Source organism: Candoia aspera, chromosome 1, assembly GCF_035149785.1.
Source record: "Candoia aspera isolate rCanAsp1 chromosome 1, rCanAsp1.hap2, whole genome shotgun sequence".
Classification (NCBI taxonomy): Eukaryota; Metazoa; Chordata; class Lepidosauria; order Squamata; family Boidae; genus Candoia; species Candoia aspera.
In genome coordinates, this window is record NC_086153.1 from 235,134,157 (window position 1) to 235,156,558 (window position 22,402).

Genomic DNA, 22,402 nt, shown 5'->3' on the forward strand with positions numbered 1-22,402 from the left:
CTGGCAATGTTTTCAAGGAAATTCTCTTTGCATTCTTCTGCTTTCGCGGCCATTCCCTTGCTTTTTGTCTTGGTGTCAGTGCTTTAACTTTCTTTCTTGCAGCCGGTGGTTGACTAGGCGCTTGACGACATTCAGCAGCATCATGACCTTCTTTGCCACACTTGAAACATAACCCTCTCCAGGTGCATCACTCCTTCTCATCCCATGCTTTGCGTTGGCTTAGTTTCTCCGCCGAAGCGCTTGCCGGAGCTGACTTCATTGCAGGTTGTAACTGCATCTGCTTCTTCAAACGGAGCTTCATGCTCTCTACTGACCCAGCCAGGTACACCCATTACTTTAGGGTTTTGGGGTCCACCCAGTTAAGGCAAGTCTCTAATATCTCGGGTTTCAGACCCATCTGGAAATACTAGATTTTTAGCAATTCCGGCCAGTTGACTAGCCGACCTGCCAGCCTCTTAAACTCCAATGCGTATTCAGCCACTGACTGGTTCCCTTGCCTGATAGTTTGCAGCCCAGTTTTCTCTGTCAGCTTGGACAATGTGTCCTCAAAATGATCCCTCAGGGCCATAATAAAAATGTCAAAGTCCATCAGCTCCAGGGCTGCCGCATCATGCATCTCCACTAACCAGTCCGCTGCCCCCCATTCCAGGTAGGCCGACACATACCTTTGCCTCTTCGTCAGCTAGCAACTCCTCAAACTCTTCCATGAACCCCTTAACATGGGTCAGGAAACAAGCCAGTCGTTTAGGGTCAAACTTTTTTATCTCCCTGGCTCCATCTGGCCTGCTGGCTCTTTTAGGGGTTCGGGGTCTCTCCTCTCACAGCATCTGTCTCTCTACTCACACAGGCACCACAGATTCTTCTTCTCCTTCACTTGACCTACTCTTGGAGTCTCCTGCATCTCCTTCCTCTGAAACTGCAAGGGAGCTCTCAGGACACTGCCCAGCCTCTGGCCCTTCCATTTTTTGTAGCAGCCTTTCGATGGATGTTTGCATCATGGCCATGTGCTGTGCCAGCGTCTCTATATCAGTTCCCATGTTGACCACCCAGTCCTCCAGTGCTGACATCCTGTCAGAGTGAGAACCCTGCCAGGTGGTAACATATTTGCTAACATTGCTCATAGGTTCTTCGCCGACCCCTCCCAACCACTGGCCCTTCTTCTTTGGTATTTGCTGGGCTGTCTCAGATGGCTTCAGGGTATCGGGTGTTGGTTCACTGGTGCCTCTGAGTGCTCTTTTACTAATTGCCTATTTCGACCCCATCAAAGCCTTGCCTGGTTTTGGAGTGCCTGCCTTTAGGGTAGGGTCTGTTGCTGCTTCACCCATTACGGGTGCCACCTTGCTGCTCCGTGCTTTGCTGCTTGTCCCCTCATCTCCTGAGGTTGCTGCAGGTGCACCATCACTACTTGCCCTGCGATGGTAGGCCTTTCAGTGATCCCGCTCAAAGGGATAAACAGTCATGCAACTCTGCTTTCTGGAGAAGGAGACTCCTCTGGCAAAGTAGTATCTTCTGGTAAAGCAGACATGTAGTTTTGAAACAGTTGCAGCTTGACATAAGGTCTACTATGCTCAAATCCCAAACATAGTAACTTCACTCATTTCTACTGCAGAAAAGGAAAGCTCTTTATTTTTAGGGATCGAAGTAACAGTCCAAAGGAAAGCTGCAACTGTTGAATGTACAACAGCACTGAACGAGAAGACTTATGACTGGTCCTTGAAGTTGTGGCCGTTGGAGCATCCCCATACTCATGTGATTGCGATTTGGGACCTTGGCAACCAGCACACAATTACAATGATTGCAGGGTTTCCCGGCCATTTGCAACCTTCACTGCTAGCTGCTGTCAAGCAGAGTCAATGGTGAAGCCGGCAGGAGGTTGTAAGTCATGGTCATGTAACATTGCGCTTCACAACCGTGTGTGATTCGCTTAATGACCACAACCAGAACTGCTTAGATTGCCATAAACTGGCATGATCATGATTTTTCGCTTTACAACTGTGGTGCTTAGCTGGTCCCAATTATGGTCTTTAACTGAGGACTCCCTGTATTTGGATTGCCAATGGTTCTAATGCTAATAAAAATAAAAGAGAGGGAGGACATCCTTGTCTTGCTCCCTTCAGTGCTTTCATGAAGGACCATCCATGACAATGGTAGCTTTTTATTCTTTATAAATACTCTGTATCCTAGTGAAAAAGTTAGAGCCACTGCCCTTTTTTTTGTTTTGTTTTTGAGAACTGCAATCAAAAAGGTCAATTCCAAATTCTTAAGGACTTTTTCAGCATCAAGAAAAATCATGAATACCATGAAAGGCTTAAAATCCACATTTAGAGGTGGGTCTGTATGCTTCAGGATGAGTTGAATCCTTTCCTTCTTTATAAATCAAGGAAATAAAAGACTCTTTCCATGATGAGGGGAGTTCTTCAGGAACTACCTGAATCTCATTCATTACTTGAGTTAAAGGTTAAATCAGAATTTATTGAAAAGTCTTACAATGGATTGCAGAAATACTGTCAGTTTTATTTATTTTAACATTTTAATTGCCTCTTTAATTTTATCTTCTCTTATAGGTTGATTAAGAGCTTATTTTTGTTGATCTGTAAATTTTGTAAGTAATATTCCATTCAAGTACTTTTCAATTTTTGCCAGATCAGATACCTTTTTATTATACAATTTTGAAAAGTAATTCATGGATTGCTAGAGAATTTCTTTCGTTGCAGAGATGTCTTTGGTTTCATCCCAAGCAGAAGTAATAACTATTTAATTCTGTTTCTTCGATAATTGATCATTTGTCTGGTTTATTGCCTTTTTAAAATACTTCTGTCTAGTATTCAACTTTTTATAACTGTAAACATTTCCAGTAAATCAAGCTCATTCTGATCTTTGGTTTTACATCTGAGGTTGAATTTAATTTATGACTCATTCCCATTTTTTTCAGATCATTTAATAAGATGTGTTTTTGCCTTTGCATGGGTTTCTGCCTACTTGATGCTAAAGATGAACATCCCTCTCATAAAAACTTTACTAGCCTCCCATAAGATGTAGATGATGTGGATGTGGATGTTTCAGAAGTTAACTCAGTCTGGTGCACCACCCTCCCCTCTAGTGGCTTTCCACTTGGGCTACAGGACAAAGGAGACATCTAATTTCTGCAGGGGCCTTTCCCTGCGCAATGCCTGGCTGGTGTTCTGCAAAGCATACGTTAGTTGTTATGTGAGCCTCTCAGGTACCAGAGTTGGGCTGGTCTTCTGGAAGAGTGCTTAGCCTCTTTTTTAAACACTTCTTTAGTAAACAGTTGAATGATGGTGGTCAGAACATTTGTTACAGATTTTCAGCTTTTGCCTACAATGGATTTCGTTATGCCTGTGCTATCTACTGTTTTTATTATTTGGGGGGAGTAGGATTTTGTTTACTCCAATACCATTTTGTGTATTTCACGGGAACCTCCAAACTTTGCTGGCTGTGGCTAATTCCTGCTAGTGCTGCCCTTCCCTTGCACCATTTCTCAATCTGAATTATATTGGAGCAAAGCTAAACCTGACAGGAGTTTGCCTCTTTCTCCTCTTACCCCATACGAAAGGTCACAGGCACAGCAAAGGGACCCAAAGTGCGGTGAAAAGAAGCACCCAGGATGCTCCTTGCAACCCTTCCACCATGCGTGTGAGCTCTTATTCTGCTGTTTCTGAACATGGGTCTAGTAGCCTTCTACAAGAACACCACGCCAGTCTCCAAAAAACAGTCCTGCTAGCAGGTCAGTGTGGTGGAGAAGGTGCTGGATGAAGGCAGAGGGAGCTTCCCCAGAGGCGCCAATGAGCTCCCTTTGCTTCACCTTTTGCCCCTTCTTTGCCCCACTCATTTGTCACTCGGACTATTTTGGGAAATGGGTTTCCTCTTAATTCCAAAAGAGCACAAGGCCAATGTTCAGAAAATGCCTGAGTGACAGTTCAGAAGGTCTCAAGCACAGAAAGGATGCAATTAATGTGAGAATTTTGCTGCTGGATCTGAAGGTTTTAATTATTACCCCAGCAGTTTATTTATTATGTCTTCTCTTTCTACTTCTAAGAAAGCTTTAAAGATCTCAATGCCTCTTTCTCAATAAGAGGCAGAAAACACTTCATCACAAGCTTCTGTTAAACAAGGAGATCAAAAATCATGGAATAAGTAAATACTTTGCATTAACAAAAAAAGTACAGGTTCAAAAGACCAGGAGTGAAATATTTAACCTAATATGATTTAAAGTAAAATGCCTCTGTAATAAACAAAATGAACCTAAGAAATCTGTGGAACAATATACAAATCAAAAAGAAAAGAATAAAATGATGTTTTCCCATAGCTTATTAAACTTATACCCTGAATGTTTCAGTTTTTCACACAGCAGCTTCTCCTCGTTCTCACTAATGGAGCCACAGTACAAATATAACTCATTCAGGGGCTGGTTTACCCTGAGAATGCTTGCAAAGTGTCTCCCACAGGATTCTTTCAAGAACCCTCCATCAGTCCTAGAGATTGTAGTCAAAAAATTACAAATAGTTCTTGTTAAAAAATCAATTATGAACATAGTCTTGAAAGACCATAAATATCATTATTTATGGATACTGGAACAGCCTCTCCCTGGATATGTCTACAAAAGAGAAACCATCAAGAGATGGTTACACACATCAGACTGAAGACACTGCTCACCTACATTAATCTCTCTACTTACAGTCTGAATGTTGGAGCCCCTCACACAGTGCCTCTATTTCTTTGTCATCTTTAGCACAGACAAGCAAAACTAACTCCCTGTTTTTTCCTGAGAAAGATCCCTGCATGGGATTCTTTCAAAGACTCTCCATCAGGCTGGCAGAGAACAGTCTTAAGAGTTAGAACATCTTTGAAAAGAAACGTGAACTCTGTACTCTTGAAGGACCCACAGAGAACATGATTCCATACTGCAACTGGAACTGCCTCTCCGTGGATATATTTCCGGAACTGAAAACTCAAGAGAAAGCAACACACATCAAAATGGAAAACAAAAACCCACTTCTCACTCACCACAGTTTTTCTACTTTACATTCTGGATGTTTGAGCCCCTCACACAGCAATTTCACTGCTCTGACATCTTTATTCTCAAAAGACAAAAATAATTCTCTCAATCTCTGGTTTCTCCTGAGTACTTCTGCAAGATGCCAGCTGCGGGATGCAGTCAGGAACCCTGTATCAAGCCTATAGGGAAAAGTGCAAAAAAAAAATTACAATTATTTCTTGAAAAACAAGCATGGACTGCATTTTGTAGGAACTGAAAAAAATATGGTTATATATGGCAACTGAACTGCCTTTCCCTGGATATATTTCCAGAAGACAAACAGTTAAGAGACGGTTGTACACTGTTCCTCTGTTTAATTGTAAAATCTTTAATAAATTATAAACTGTTGTTAGCAAATATTGAATCTTATAAGATTTTAAAATTCAGACAAGGTTCTCAGTGTTCCTCCTTGTTACCACAGTTCTTTTGTTGCTGTGCTGCTTAATTGGAAGTACTGAAAACACTTAGGTGTGGAAGAGCACCATGCAGCAAGAGACTTGAAATACCTTAATTCCTCCTGTTGACAATAAAACCTTGTAATCTGAAAAGTTGTTGTCTGTCCACCAAGAAAATTTCTTGGTACCTTCCTCTTCATAAAAATAGACATTCAGTAATGATGCAAGTGGCAAAAAATCTGGACTTCCTCTTTTCTTGTATTTGCCTCAAACATGCAATAAATTACTTAATACTATTTGATCTCTTAAACATTGTTTATTTCTGTGTTTATCAACCCAAATATATCTGTTCCACCCTTCTGGAAGGCCTACCCCTCCTATAGAAGTGATGGAACCATAAAGAACTATTACCCGTTCTGAAATCTATGTTAGTCTATTGTCAGAATAGTACAATCTGAAATTCAGAGCTGCTAGACCCCCACATTCTTTTGAATCCTGCAAGTTCCTGAATTTAACCCTTGGCCTTTTATTAGACCATATACAATTTGTTACTTGTCTATGCCAGTCGTTTAATACCTCACTCTTAATAAAAATTGGAATCATTTGAAATAGAAAAATTCACCTTGGAAAAATGTTCATTTTCACCACCGCAATTCTTCCTAGGACAAATTTAATTTCTTCCATCTACAAAGATCTGTTGTTATATGTTTCCAAGTTGGTAAATAAATATTCTTGAAGAGACCTTTATCACTTTTGTCAAAAAGAATTCCCAAACATTTGACCTTCTTATCAGTAAGATTAAAGCCTATTAGCTGATACACAAATTGCTTTTCATCCTCTATCAAATTCCTTATCCACCTCTGAATTTGTCTTTATTGTTGCATATTTTTCACTTATGGCTAATCCATACTTTCTGTCTGTCCAAGATGACAATTTTTAAAATAAAACTATTAATTTTTTTAAACATATAAGTAAAATCTAAAATGCATGAAACAAAAGACGTAATAAAAAGAAAAAAGAAAACTAAGAAGGTGTGAAATTACAAAGAAAACTACTTTAAAAATACAAATCTCTTTCTTGTTCAAATCTCCAGAATTCATTTTTCCCCCTTTCTCTTTTTATCTCCAAGTCAGCAATCCTCATCTTCTTCCTTGGAGAAGCAGCTTTATACTGAGGGTAGTTGTCGACCATGTCAGCTTCTTCCAATAGTTGGCACAGTTTGATCTCCACAAGTTCTGAGAGATGGTCCAGGACTTGAGTGACTTCAATATAAAATTCTTTAGGACTTCTGGTGGGAGTACGGTGTACTGAGCAGCGGTGCCTGCGAGCTCCGCAGGCAGAACTGGCATCGTGGCTTCTGGTTTCTCCTGTAGCCCAGAGCATTTGTCCAGGTCAAGGAAAATGCTTGGAATTGACCCATTTGTCCTCCAGAGAGTGAGTTGTAGCCAGGAGATTGTGGACAGCTTGCAAAATCAACGGGTAAGACTTCACCGGGAGGCTGGGATTTCACCCAGCTTCGTATTTCTAAAGCACCTAATTCCAAGCCATGCTGCAGCTCTTAAAGGGACAGTAAGTCCGGCCACTCCATTTCTAAAGCACCTAATTTACTTTTATTTCCAGTTTTTTACCCTAAGAGAGGCTTTCTACAGTAAGAAGAAGCAGACTCTTGGTGCTTAACGTTATTTCTGGATTAAATTTTTAAAAATCTTTTAAAGTTTTGGCTTGTTTTCCCGCTTTAAGATTAAGGAGGATTGAGAATAAATAATTGCCTTCCTGTTATCATTTTTGTACTGAATTTGAAGGATTGAATATTTTCCGACACGTTGGATTTGCCGTTTTAAATCTTCAGCTTTCTGTTCACTTTCCCTGGGAATTGCTGGTTAGTACACTTTCTCTTGTTTCAATTTCATTTGGAAGCTTTGCATTAACTCCTTAACTCCTATCTGCACTAGTCAAGTACCCAGGGGGTGCCATAATCTACTGCCTGAAACATGGAAGATTTCAAGGAGGCTCTGTCAGAGTTCCCTTGTGAGTTTAAGCAGAACTTCAAAGAGATCTTTTCAGATTGCTGTCAAGCTATTCTGCAGAATATTCGGGACATTGGGGAAGATTTTATTTCTAAAGTGTGTCATCTGGCTGAAGATGTTATGGAAGAAGAGGAAGATTTGACAAGGATGGAGATCTCTCTACTGAGAATGAGCCTGAAGTAATGCCAGACAAAGACTATATTTTGGTGCTGAAGGGGTTAAAGCAACAGTCTGAGCTGCAGATTAAAGTTGTTTTTCTGAGGGAATGTTATGGGAGAGAAGAGAATCCTCTTTGTGGGAGTTTTTCTGCTGAGAACTCTGAATTCTTAAGGGCAGCATTTGGCCTGTTGGATTTTTGCAAGAAAAGTGCCTTGGTTGTAAAAGGGAGATATGTAAATGTGGAGTCCTTGGTGCTGTCTGAGCCGTGTTGTTTTCTTGCAGATGTTTCATCGCCAGACTAAGCAACATCTTCAGTGCGAACAGGGAGTGGGCCTTGCTCTTAGTTTATATACCGTGGCTTGTCTTGCTTGTGTTGGTGGGGGTGTTGTTCTCTCCTTGGGAGTTCTTTGATTGGGCTGTTGTTTGCTGCTTGGTTGATTGAGTTAATAGTTCCTTGATTAAGGTGTATTGTGCTATTCGATTCTTCATCTGGTGTTGCTCCTAGTGTTGATTTTTGCATATCTGGGTGTTGATTGCTGGCAAGGTGGTGTTCTGGTCTTTTGGCTTCTCTATTGTCCCTTTTGAATGGTATGTAAATGTTGTTTACCTCTATGTGTCTGTTGATGGCTGCTTTGTCTGAGTTGCAGGCTTCCAGGAATTCTGTGGTGTTTTTGGATTTGGCTTGGTTTAGGATGCTCACAGTTTCCCAGTTGAAACTATGGCTGAGTCTGTTCATGTGTTGTGAGATTAAGGAGTTCTTATTGTGTCTTCTGACTGCTAGTTGGTGTTCATGGATGGGTTCTGCTAGTCTTCTGCCTGTTTGTCCTACATAGTGGCTGTTACAGTCTTTGCACTGTATGTTGTAAATAACTCCTGTTTTTTCTTCTTGGGCTACTGGGTCTTTTGGGTTACTTAAGATGTTTTGAAGAGTTTTAGTTGGTTTATGTGCTACGGTGATGCCATGCAGTTGTAACAGCAGTCAAATTTCACAAGAAGGGATGCCATGTGGATGTAAAGCGGTCAAATTACACAAGAAGAACAGAGGTGGATGAAAAGCAGTGGACCCGTCCTCCCATGCTTCTACGGATGCTCCAAGATACACAAGCCTGGCATACCACTTCGGCCCACTGTATCATTACCAGGGACTCCCACATACAACATAGCCAAAGAGCTTACAAAGAAACCTAGGCAGCTCACAGAGGAAAGTGAATATTCTATCAACTCCCCACTACAGTACCTCGAGAAAATCAAAAACCTAAAAATAGAAGAAGATGAGATCATAGTGTCATTCGACATTACAGCTCTCTTCACATCCATAGACCCGGCACTGGCGAAAGAATCCATGGCTGCAGCTCTGCGCAACACACCTGACTTAGCCAAATACACCAAAATAGAAATACCCAGGATAATGGACCTCATCAACCTCTGCCTTACAACCTACTTTCAGTTTGACGGAGAAATATACCAACAGGTCAAAGGAACATCCGTGGGATCACCTATTTCAGGACATAGCAGAGATTGTAATGCAGCATCTAGAAAGGATAGCACTCCCACATATACAACCCAAAGTATGGATCCGGTATGTAGATGACACTTTTGTCATAATACAAAAGAAACAACTGGAAGAAACTCACGAAACCATCAATAACATCTTTAATGGAATAAAATTCACAAGGGAGGAAGAAAACAACAACACACTACCATTCCTGGACATCTTCATCAGTAGACGAAATGATGGCAAGCTAGAAACACAAGTCTACAGGAAAACTACCCACACCAACCAAGTGCTCCATTACCAAAGTAACAATCCAACCTCCCACAAGAGAAGCTGTGTAACAACATTATTCAGATGAGTACTTACACACTACAGCAACCCAGAACACCAGAAAAAGGGAACAGATCATTTGTACAGCGTCTTCCAACAAAATGGATACCCGCTCAACTTTATCAAAAAGTGCCTCACCACCCAACCCACTACAACCCAACCAACAGAAGCTATGAAAAGGATAACACTGCCATACATCAGAAACATCTCAGAAACTACCAACAGACTGTTACAACTGCATGGCATCACCATAGCACATAAACCAACTAAAACTCTTCAAAACATCTTAAGTAACCCAAAAGACCCAGTAGCCCAAGAAGAAAAAACAGGAGTTATTTACAACATACAGTGCAAAGACTGTAACAGCCACTATGTAGGACAGACAGGCAGAAGACTAGCAGAACCCATCCACGAACACCAACTAGCAGTCAGAAGACACAATAAGAACTCCTTAATCTCACAACACATGGACAGACTCAGCCATAGTTTCAACTGGGAAACTGTGAGCATCCTAAACCAAGCCAAATCCAAAAACGCCAGAGAATTCCTGGAAGCCTGGCACTCAGACAAAGCAGCCATCAACAGACACATAGAGGTAAACAACATTTACATACCATTCAAAAGGAACAATAGAAAAGCCAAAAGACCAGAACACCACCTTGCCAGCAATCAACACCCAGATATGCAAAAATCAACACTAGGATCAACACCAGATGAACCATCGAACAGCACAATACACCCTAATCAAGGAACTAGTAACTCAGGCAAACAACCAAGCAGCAAACAACAGCCCAATCAAGGAACTCCCAAGATGAGAACAGCACCTCCACCAACACAAGCAGGACAAGTCATGGTATATAAACTGAGAGCAAGGCCCACTCCCTGTTCACACTGAAGATGTTGCCTAGTCTGGCAATGAAATGTCTGCAAGAAAACAACAAGGCTCAGAGAGCACCGACGACTCCACTTCAACCCTGAGCTACAAATATTCACTTCGATTGGTACCAGATATGCAAATGTCCTTGTTTATTTTGAAGTGGGGTAAAAATTTAAGAATATGTAGTTGGATTGATAATGAGGCTATTATGATTTCATTTCTTTTTAATCTTGGATTAAGATTTACTGGACTTTTTTTTAAGGTTTGTTTGATTTGTAAGATTTACAAGGTATCTGTGAGATACAATAATTATTGCTTGTTTTTTAGGTTTAATAGCGATAAGATTGTTGTAGTATTAATTATAAAAGCAGACTATTTATTTATTTATTTTATTTTTATCCCATCTTTATTATTTTTATAAATAACTCAAGGCAGCAAACATACCTAATACTCCTTCCCTCCTCCTATTTTCCCCACAACAACAACCCTGTGAGGTGAGCTGGGATGAGAGTGTCTGACTGGCCCAAGGTCACCCAACTGGCTTTCATGCCTAAGGTGGGACTAGAACTCTCAGTCTCCTGGTTTCTAGCCCAGCACCTTAACCACTAGGCCAAATTTATGTTTGTATAATTTGATTTTTATTATAGTGGGCACAAATATATACAATAGTGGTAGAAAGGTAATAATTAAATGGATGTTCTCTCATGTGGGAGGGAAGTTGATTTAGAACCCCCTTCTCACCCATATGGGTGGTAAGTGTCTTCCTCAACTTCAGGTCCTCTACCAGAGGCCTGGGAGTTTGAGGGTTCTGCGTAGTATCTTAGCTGTTCCTAGCACTGAATTCTTCTGGACAAAATGCTCAGATGTTGCTCCTGGGATCTGTTGGAGCCACTCTCTCAGCTTAGGAGTCATAGCCCCAAGTGCCCCTACCACCATTGGGACTACTTTGGCCTTCACTTTCTACATCCTCTCTAAATTCCTCCTTCAGGCCCTGGTACTTCTCCAGCTTCTCATACTCCTTCTTCCTGATGTTGCTGTCACTTGGCACCACTACATCTATCACCACTGCTGTCTTCTGGTCCTTGTCTACTACCAGTGTCTGGCTGATTGGCCAGTACCTGCCTGTCTGGATCTGGATGTCCCACAGGATCTTAGCCCTATCATTCTCCACAACCTTCTGTGGAATCTCCCATCTGGACTTGGGAGGGTCTAGCCCATGCACCATGCAGATGTTCCTGTACACCATGCCAGCTACTTGGTTGTGCCATTCAGTGTATGCTGTTCCTGCATGCATCTTATACCCTGCCACTGTGTGTTGGACTGTCTCTGAGGCCTCTCTGCACAGTCTGCACCTTGGGTCCTGTCTAGTGTGGTAGACTCCTGCTTCTATGGATCTGGTGCTTAGTGCCTGTTCTTTTTTTTTTAAATGAATCTTTATTAATTTATTTAAATAAACATAAAATTACATACAAACAATAATATCTTACAATACAAAAAAGACAAGAAGAAAAAAAAGGGAGGAGGAGAAAAAGAAAAGAGAGAAAATGAATATATATATAAAAATAAAAAAGAATTAAATAAATAAATAAATACATAAATAAATACATAAATAGAAAGATTTGGGTTTCCAACTTTCTAGACGGTACAGCTTAATATCCTAGCATATTTTTTTTCCTTAATTCTCTAAATTGCCTTCATTAATTCTAATAAGAGATTATATAATTAAAATAATTTGCTATTTACATACTATATGTTCATATTAACTTTTTGAGTCCATTCCACATATTTAAAAAAGGGTGTCCAGTCCTTTTGAAAGTCTTCCATATTTTTATCGTTTAGTTGGTCCGTTAGTTTTGCCATTTGTGCCAAGTTTAGGGATTTAAGTATCCATTCTTCCACAGATGGAATTAATTCTTCTTTCCACTTTGCGGCATAAGTAATTCGGGCCAAAGTAATCAAATACAGTAGAAGTTTTCCATAGTTTTTTTTCCAAATCTTTGTTCATAAAGCCCAATAAGTAGAATTCTGGTGATTTATCAATGTTTACTACCAATATTTTACAAATTATATTATGTATAGATGACCAATTTTTTTTCGCTTTTTTACAGGTCCACCACATATGGTATAAAGTTCCAATTTCTTTTTTACATTTCCAACAGACATTTGACGTATTTCGAAACATTTTCGATAATTTTTCAGGAGTAATATACCACATATACATCATTTTATAAAAATTTTCTTTTAAATTATAATTTAATGTAAATTTTAATCCCTTAGTCCACATTCTTTCCCAAACATCGTATTCAATATTGTATCCAAAGTTTTTCTCCCATTTGTTCATACATTGCTTAATTTGTACATTTAATATTCTCATTTGTAATAGCATTTTATATGTTTTAGAGATCATGTGGTCATTATTAGCATACACTTGTTCATCCCACCAAGATAGTTTTTTTGTAAATTTATAACTTTTGGCATCTATTTTAAATTGTTCTTTTAATTGAATATATGTAAACCATTGACATGAATATCCTTCACTTTCCAGTTCTTCTCTTGTCTTCATTGTAAATTTGGTCCCTTCAAATTTTGTTAAATGCGAATATTTTAGCCACTTATGGTTTATTGTTTCTCGCCTTACAAAAGCTTCTTGCGGGGAAATCCATAGTGGTATTGTTGATGTTAAAATAGATTTATATTTTTCCCAAATTTTAAGAATGGAATGTCTAATACAATGATTATTAAATGTTTTATTTACTTTCAATTTGTTATACCATAAGAAGCCGTGCCATCCAAATTTTAAATCATGTCCTTCTAAATTTAGTAATTTATCATCTTGTAGGGTAACCCATTCTTTTAACCATAATAGACCACATGCCTCATAATAAAACCTGAAATCGGGAAGACCCAAGCCTCCTCTTTCCTTATCCTCTTGTAGTAATTTGAATTTAATTCTTGGTCTTTTCCCTTGCCAAATAAATTTTGAAAGATCTTTTTGCCATAATTTAAAAATTTTATCAGTTATAAATATTGGAATGGTTTGAAATAAAAATAGCATCTTCGGCAAAATATTCATCTTAATTGCAGAGATTCGTCCCATAATTGATAAGTTTAATTTTTCCCACCTCAATAAATCTTGTTTAATTTCCTTCCATATTTTAACATAATTATTTTGAAATAAATCACTAGTTTTGGCTGAAATCTCTATCCCTAGATATCTAACTTTTTTAACACTATTAAATCCTGATTTAATTTCTAATACATTCTGATTATTTTGTGGCATGTTTAAATTTATCATCTTCGTTTTTTGATTATTTATTTTAAAACCAGCTAATTCTCCATATTCTTGTAGTGTCTTTAATAAGTAATCAATTGATATTAACGGGTTTTGTAAAGTGATAACTAAATCATCCGCAAAGGCTCTTAATTTATATGTTTCTTGTTTAATCTTTATCCCTTCAATTCGATGATCCTTTCTGATAGCTTCTGTTAGAACCTCCAATACCAATATAAATAATAAAGGAGATAGCGGACAACCTTGCCTTGTTCCTTTTTCTATTTGACATTCTTGTGTTATCTCTTCGTTAATCACAATTCTGGCTTTTTGAAATGTATAAATTGATTTTATTGCTTTTATAAATATATCGCCAAAATCCATCAATTCTAAAGCCTTAAGCATAAAATTCCAATTTAGGTTGTGAAAAGCTTTTTCAGCATCTAAAAATAACAACATAAGCTGTTTTTCATTATGAAATTGGGCATACTCTATTATATTTAAAACCGTCCTTATATTGTTTTTTATATATCTTTGGGGTAAAAAACCATTTTGGTCATAATTAATTATTTCTTGAAGTATTGTTTTTAGTCTTTCAGTTAGAATTAAAGTAAATATTTTATAGTCATTGTTTAATAATGAAATAGGTCTATAATTTTTACATAGTGACGGGTCTTGTTTTTCGTTTGGGATTAGTATGATATTTGCCTCTGACCAAGATTTTGGTACTGGATTTCCTAACAGAATCGCATTCATTAAATCTTTAAGTGGTAACAAAATTTGATCTTGAAAATATTTATAATAACCTGCTGAAAATCCGTCTGGACCTGGAACTTTGCCTGTTTTCAATTTTCTAATTGCCTCTATAATTTCCTGGGTTGTGATGGGATTGTTAATTAATGCTTTTTGGTCTTTAGTTAATTTCTTTAAATTTTGTTTTAATAAATAGTTTCCAATTTTATCAATTGAAATTTCTTGTTTCTTATATAGGTTTGTAAAGAATTTATGAAATGCCTTTTTAATTTTTTCATTGTCAACTAATTCTTTCCCATTTTCTCAAATTTTAGTAATAACTTTTTTTTCCTTTTCTTTTCTTAATTTGTAGGCTAACCATTTTCCAGCTTTATTAGCATATTCAAAATTTCTTTGTTTAATATATCTCAATTTTCTTTCAATTTCATCTGTTGTATTTTTAATTGCTGCTGTAAAATTTTTATTTGATGATTTATACCTTCATCTGATGGTCTTATTTGAAGATTTTTTTCTTTTATCTTAATGTGATCAAGAACTGTTTGAATTTTTTGTTGTGTTTTCCTCTTTAAGTAACTATTTAAATACATAAAATATCCTCTCATATATGCCTTGCTAGTATCCCATACTGTCCCAATACTCACTTATTTAAATTCCAGTCAAAGAATTCTTTCAATTTATTTTGGCAATCTTCTACAATTTCTTTGTTTCTCAACAAGGTTTCATTTAATCTCCACCTATAACTTTTTGGGTGGAGTTTTATAACCAATTGAACTGGATTATGGTCTGAGAAGGATCAGGGGAGAATTGATACATTTAAAATTTTATTTGCCAAATTTTTAGATAACCATATCATATTGATCCTGGAGAACGATTGGAATCTGTCTGAATAAAATGTATAATCTCTAGCCGTACCGTTTTTATATCTCCAGGCATCTACAATAGCCAAATTTTCTGACATATCAAAAAAAGATTGGGGCAATTTTTTTAAATTTGTTGTTCAGATTTTCTGTCAATAGTTGGTAAGGTAACTCCATTCCGATCTCCCATCATAATCCAATTGTTATAGGATAATTCGGAAAGTTCATTTGATAAATTTTGATAGAATTTATTCTGATTATTATTAGGGGCATATACTCCAACCAATATTGCTTTAGAATTTTGTAGTTCTAATTCTATTATTAAATATCTCCCATTTTTATCATCACTTATTAATTTAGGATTTACATGGGGCTTTACATATATTACAATTCCATTTATTTTTTTTCATTTGCTGCTATAAATTCATTTCCTAATTTGTTATTTACCAATATTTACTATCTTTTTTCACAATATGAGTTTCTTGAAGACATATGATATCTTGTTTTAATTTGTATAAATAGTGAAAAACTTTTTTCCTTTTAAATGGGGTATTGGCTCCATTTATATTCCAGGAAAGGCATTTTAGTTCACTCATTGGAGTATTACAAATTCTTTAGAACTTGAAGCTAGTTCCTCTGCACTTTGTTCCTCTGTATTTAAACGTTTCACTTTACTTTCTTTACTTTCTGGCCTTTCCCTTCTATCTGTTTCTGGTTCTAAATCTTTCTTATATTTTCTGAGAAATTCCTGAGTCTTAAAAATAGTATTCAGTTTATATCTTTGTTGTTGGAATGTGACACTAACTCCTTCCAATACTTCCCACCTAAAGGGGATTTTATTTCGTTTAAGGACTTCATTGAGAAAGAAGTAGTCTCTTCTTTTTTTTAATATTCTCAGTGGTACGTCTTTCAATATCATAATCTCCTCTCCTTCGATATCAATTTTTTCCCCATAGGAGGCCTGTATTATCAATTCTTTTGTCTTTTTCCTAGCAAATTCAATTATTATATCTCTTGGTTTCCGGTTAGTTTTTGCATATTTCGAGTTAACTCTGAACATTTTTTCTATATCTTCTTCTAGCCTTTCTTCCTCCCATTCAATTAAACTTGCAAGCATTTGAACCACTATTTCTCTTATTTCTGCCTCTTTTTTTCAGGTACACCTCTAAGTCTAACACAATGTTCTTTTTCTTTTAACTCTAACACAGTTAATCGGTCTAATTCTATATCATTCTCTACTTCTAATTTCTCCACTCTTTCTCTTACCTCTTGAATGTCTGCTTTTATTCTTTTGTCCATTGTCTCTAACTTATGATCTAACCTTTTTTCAAATCCATCTATTTTCTCCTCTAATAATTGCGTTAAATTTTGAGTAATATTTTGGATTGTTTTTTGCGTAAAATCTTCAAACCTGGCTTTCAGCCATTCTCCTTCCCTGGCTTCTGAGCCTCTCCTATTCTGTCTCCTTGTATTCATTTTGTTCTTATAGAAATCTTTATTTACTTATCTTAATCACTACACCTAATGTTATATTTATTTATATAAAGCAATGTATAATATTTATATCAAAACATACAGAGCATACAATTCAAAATAATCTTATAAACATCTACAATATAGTCCAATATGGCGTTAGAAATTAATTAATTAATTCAGTTCCTTTTAAGTGAGGACTGGCAGTAAAGATTTTTTGTCGCCAAAGTATAGAAAAGGTTTTTTTTTCCCGCTTAGAAAGTTTCTTCTTTTTCTCTTCTGTGGTCAAAAGTTGTTGCTTCTTTTAATAGAAATGAAGGGGGCTGCAGAATTGCCTAGCTAGCTAGGCTACTCACGCAGGTTCTACAGATATGCCTCCAGGCTTCCCGGCTACTTTATTGTTGAGGTGAAAGTGAAAGTGTTGAAAGAGAAAGCAAAGCTTTCGCCTGCCGCTCCGAAGCCGCTGGAGTCTTTTGCCGGCAGCACTCCTTTTCTAGCGCTGCCTATGAGGCCTGCCCATCTCTCTCCGACTCTGCAGGACTCTCAACCTCCGCGTTGTAGATATTAATTTTTCCGAGCTCTTACAGAGCTCGACCTGCCGCCATACTCCTTCACCGGAAACCCCCAACCTCCTTAGTGCCTGTTCTTGTGCTGCTATGATCATTGCCTCAGTGCTATCTTTTAGTCCAGCCCGTGTCAGGTGGATCAGTGAGTCGATGTCTCGTTCACTGTTAGTGTACAGCTTGATGTTATCCATGTAGAGGAGGTGGCTGATGGTTGTTCCACTCTTGAACTTGTAACCGTATCCAGAACTTATGATAATCTGGCTGAGGGGGTTCAAGCCCATGCAGAACAGCAGTGGGGACAGTGCATCACCTTGGTATATGCCACACTTGATGGCCACTTATGCGACCTGTCTTGAGGGGACTTCCAGTGTTGTCTTCCACAGTCCCACTGAGTTCTTGAGGAAGGTCCTGAGTGTCCTGTTGACTTTGTATAGTGCCAGGCATTCACAGATCCATCTATGTGGCATTGAGTCATAGGCTTTCCTGTAGTCAGTCCAGGCTGTGCTCAGATCGGTCTGTCTAGAACTTGAGTCTCGGGCGACTGCTCTATCTATGAGCAACTGGTGTTTGGAGCCTCTGGTGTTGTTCCTAATGCACTTCTGAGCTGTGCTCATGTACTGGCCTACATGGTCCTGCAGCTTGGCAGCTATGATGCCTGAAAGGACTTTCCATGTTGTGGGGAGGCAGGTTATTGGCCGGTAGTTGGATGGTGCTGTTCCCTTGGGGGGGTCTTTTATGATCAGCATATCTGATATCTGATAGTATGATATCAGATAGTATGCTAGAAGATGCAAACATAAATAAATAAATAAAAATAAATATAAGGGGAAGGAGCAATTGCATTAGTGATTTGTATATGTACTAATGGAAGGATTTATAGAAATAATGTGATCTTAGTTTGATACAGAGTAAGGAATTGATTAAGGAAATTGCTGTATATCTTGCTGTTGAAAGTCGGAAGTCACCTCTGTATGTAATCCTTAATATTCTGTTTTCTTGTGTTTCACACTTTTTGTAGCTTTTTTGTAGTTATTATCTTAGTCTCAAACTTAATAAAATTCTACTACAAAAAAAAGATAAAATTCTTTAAAAATCGCTTTAATTTTCTGAAGAAATACCAGTTGCTTGGTCAGATTTGTGATCTTTTGCCTGTTCTCAGTCATCATTCCCAGAAAAGCCACTTGGTTAATCCAAGTTCCAATCTCTTACGTCTTTTCCATTACAGATAAAGATTTGAGCATGGTTCTTACATCATCAATGGTGTGCATTAAAGCTTTAGCACTATCCCAAAAGACCTCTAGACGGAATGCAGCAGCCCATTTGTATCTCATCTTTTAATCTTAGAGAACTGCTGTCAAGAACTGTAGATTCCTTCTCTGTCTCAGAATAGTGGGGTAGAGTCTAGTAAAAGTTTGATTATAGTACTCCCCCATTTTCAAAGAGTTTCATTTCTTTTTCGCTCTAAAACTGCCTCTTTAGACTTAAAATATGTAAATATTACAAGTGTGTCATGTGGCAGTTTTCTTCTTCAGGCCATCCAGGAATTTATAAATTCTTTGAATTTCCAGAGACTTATCCACACTGAGATCAAGATGAGTCTTACGATTTCTTTTTTTACATAGTAATTTTATTAAAAATTCAATTGCAACAATAAAAAGTAGTACAAACTGAAAAAAGGATAAAAAGCAAAAATAGAAGCTGGAGAAAAGAGAAAAGAAAAAGAAAAACAGAAAAGAAAAAGTAAGATTAAAGTAAAAAGAGAAATGTATAAAGAAATTACTTCCCCTTCATCACAACAAGTATAAACAATTGTAGTAACTTATCACCTTCTCGTAAGATAAAACAAAAGATCTCCTCTTCCCATATCCCATCTCTTATCTAGAAACGAATGAAGGAAACTCATTGGCTGTTTTCAGAGTTGTTGATCCAAACGTTCCTAATAGCTGAAAAGCAGTCAACAACCAATTTCCAAAAGCGATTAGAAAAGCAAATATGCAAACCCAGTGTCCTTTCGAAGTGGCCAACCACAGTTTGAGCAAGACGGCTATTCTCCTGTCCCAAGCCAAGCACACACAAGCACACGGAGAGGTAGTTGCAACCTTTTACTGGGTGGGTTTTAAACAAATAGCAAGCAGCAGAGAGAAAGGTATGTGCAAACTCTCACACACACAAAAGAAATCAAGCCCCCACAAGTCCAGCAAACTTGCCGAGAGAGATAGTCCAAAATCCAAGCAGCAGGAACAAGGCAAAATCCAAGGGCCTAAGAACATCATAGCAAGGTCGTCAGCCAGTCCAGGTTCAGAGTCACAGTCACACCAGTTTGAGTCCAAAGGCAAGGCGCACAGAGTCTGGATTTGCGAATGGTTGTCACCAACAGAGAGGCTTGAGCTCATTGCTTTTCTTCAATAAGAGCAAACCTGGTGTGGCTCATTTAGGGGGCGAGGCTCCTTCCTTGCGAGTAACCTCGTAAAGCGCCCTTGCTCTGCTCTCTGTTCCACACGGTGAGCCCTTGCGCTGGGAGGGGGTGGCAACTCAGCCTCTTCATCTTCAGAGACCAATGGCAGCTGTGCGGACAGCCCCCCTCCTCTGCCTGCAGCTGCTCATGTGGCAGTTCTGCCGTAACTCTGGTTGCAGGTTGTCAATCTCTCCCTCTGAATCTGAAGCCAGCTGCACATTATCGGTCTCCACGACTGAGTCATGACGGCTATCCCCTCGTCTCCCTGAGCTCTAAACCTGCCAGAGACAGTTAACAACCAATTTCCCAAAGTGATTAGAACAGGAAGTATGCAAGCCCAGTGTCCTTTCAAGGCGCTGACTGTGGTTTGAGCAAGATGGCTATTCCCTGTTCTCCCCAAGCTCTAAAACTGCCAGAGACCGCTGTGTTGTGGTCTCCTTGCAAGAAGCAACTGTCTGGAGCGCTTCTGGGTGATCTCAGGTCCTCTCCTTGTCCGGATGGGAAATATGAAGAGTGGGTCTACTCACCGGCTCTTCGTTCCGCTACAGTAGTTGGCTCCACTTTTAGCAGACCTACCTTCAGATCACCATTCCTTCCCAGGAACTCGAGTGTTAAGTAAGTTTTCTATATTCCTTTCCACATCTTCTTTACCAAGATATTTTGATATACCTTCAAATTTAAAATGATTTTTATGCAAATCAGTTTCCACTAATTCCAGTTTGGCTTACAATCTATTTACTCCTGTCTGTTGAGATCTTTGAACTAGAGAATTCAGAGTGTTCAAGTCTTCAATTTCTTTTTTTGGAGAGATAACTTTAGTTACAAATGTGTCATATCTCTCTTTGATATCTGCCTGAAAAGAATTGAAATTTACTTGCACTTCCCAGTGTTTACTGTTGAAATCACTAGAGAGACCACCTTCCAACAGACACAACTTTCCTACAAAGGACTCTTAGGATTGTGGAGAAGAAGCTGAGGCATCTTGGTGGGATTCTTCCAACTTAGAAAGATCCTAACTGTTTTCTCTGACTCAATTTTGAAAAATAATATGCAATCTTATCCTTAGTCTTTCTACTTGCATTCATGAAATTAAAGCAAATCAAAGAAGAGTAAAAGATTAATAACAGTTCATTAATATCTGATATATAACACAACATAGGTAAAGGTAAAGGTTTCCCTTGACGTTAAGTCCAGTCGTGTCCGACTCTAGGGGGCGGTGCTCATCTCCGTTTCAAAGCCGAAGAGCCAGCGTTTGTGCGTAGACACTTCTGTGGTCATGTGGCTGGCATGACTAAACGGAACACCGTTACCTGCCCGCCGAAGCGGTACCTATTAATCTACTCACATTTGCATGTTTTCGAACTGCTAGGTTGGCAGGAGCTGGGACTGGCAACGGGAGCTCACCCCGTCATGCAGATTCAAACCACCGACCTTCCGATTGGCAAGCTCAGCAGCTCAGCGGTTTAACCCGCAGCACCACCGCATCCCTATAACACAACATAATAAGCAATTAATACATTATGAGAAATGTCACCTTGATCACCTTGATTGACCAGACTGAGGCTGGGCAGAGTCCTGCTGGTTGCAACTCGCTTTCCATTTGTCTTGACTCCTGGCTTTTCTTCTCCAGGTTCAGCCAAAGTCCTTGACTATTGCATCTTCCCATCTCTTTGGAGTTCGGCCAATAGGTCTTTTTATTCTCTTGGACACCATTCAGCAACTGCTGTTTTCCAACAGCCATCAGACATGCGCGCAACATGTCCTTCCCAGCATAGCTTCCGTTTCCGATATTTGACAATGACATCATTTATGCCACTTCGTGTTCTAATCTGGCTGCTTGGGATGTGGTCTCGGAGAGAAACTTTCAGCATGGATCTTTCCATAGCCCTTCGTACTCGCAAAAGCTCTTCCTCTTCTGCCTTTGTTAGCAACCATTTTTCACTTCCATATAGCACCGCCGATCAGATTTGCAGACAATGTTGTACTAATCACAAAGGATGCTTGAAAGCTGCAAAAAATGCTTCTACAACTTGACGCTGAAAGCAGAAAGGTGGGTCTAAAGATGAATCACGTCAAAACAAAATATATGCAGACAGGAAACCTTCCAAAATTCCAAATGAGGCTTCAGAATGAACTTATTCAAGAGGTTGACCACTATGTCTACCTGGGACGGTTAATCAAAATGAACAACGATCAAAGAGAAGAACTGGTCAGAAGAAAGAAAGCTGGATGGGGTAGGTACAACTCCATTAGGAAAGTCTTACAGAATGAGAAGATCAATGGAAAACTGCGTGCTAATCTTTTTAATTCGACTGTCTTATCAGCAGTGCTATATGAGAAATGTACACAAAGAAAATTCTAATACTGAACTGAATGAATATATTTTCAGTATTAAAAATTAAGAGTATCTTGTTATAAGAAATTCACCTATTATTCACATATTACAATCCTGATTGCAAGAAAGAGTCTTGACAGATTCCATTTTTTAAAAAAGAAATTCTTGGAGTACCCACTTGTGAATAAAGAGAAAGAAGAAAAAAACCCACCTTACATTGTCACACTCCCTTTTGGTTAAAATAAGTATTTAGATGGGAAGGAAAAAAGGAAAAAAAAAACATCTAGCCCAACATGGATGACAGTGTCCAATGAGAAACAGTGAAACAAATAAATGTAATTGAAAATGTCTAT

At 38.5% G+C, this 22,402-nt stretch overlaps 1 protein-coding gene across 7 annotated transcripts in view; it reads right to left on the minus strand.

Moving 5' to 3' along the window:
- LOC134487428 (NACHT, LRR and PYD domains-containing protein 12-like) overlaps positions 1-22,402 on the minus strand; it is a 310,626-nt gene that overhangs the window by 13,797 nt on the left and 274,427 nt on the right. For all 7 annotated transcript variants that reach the window (XM_063289229.1, XM_063289226.1, XM_063289228.1 and 4 more), the window contains one exon: positions 5,026-5,196. In XM_063289229.1, the coding sequence (XP_063145299.1) occupies positions 5,026-5,196 (171 nt within the window). The remainder of the gene's footprint in view (positions 1-5,025; positions 5,197-22,402) is intronic.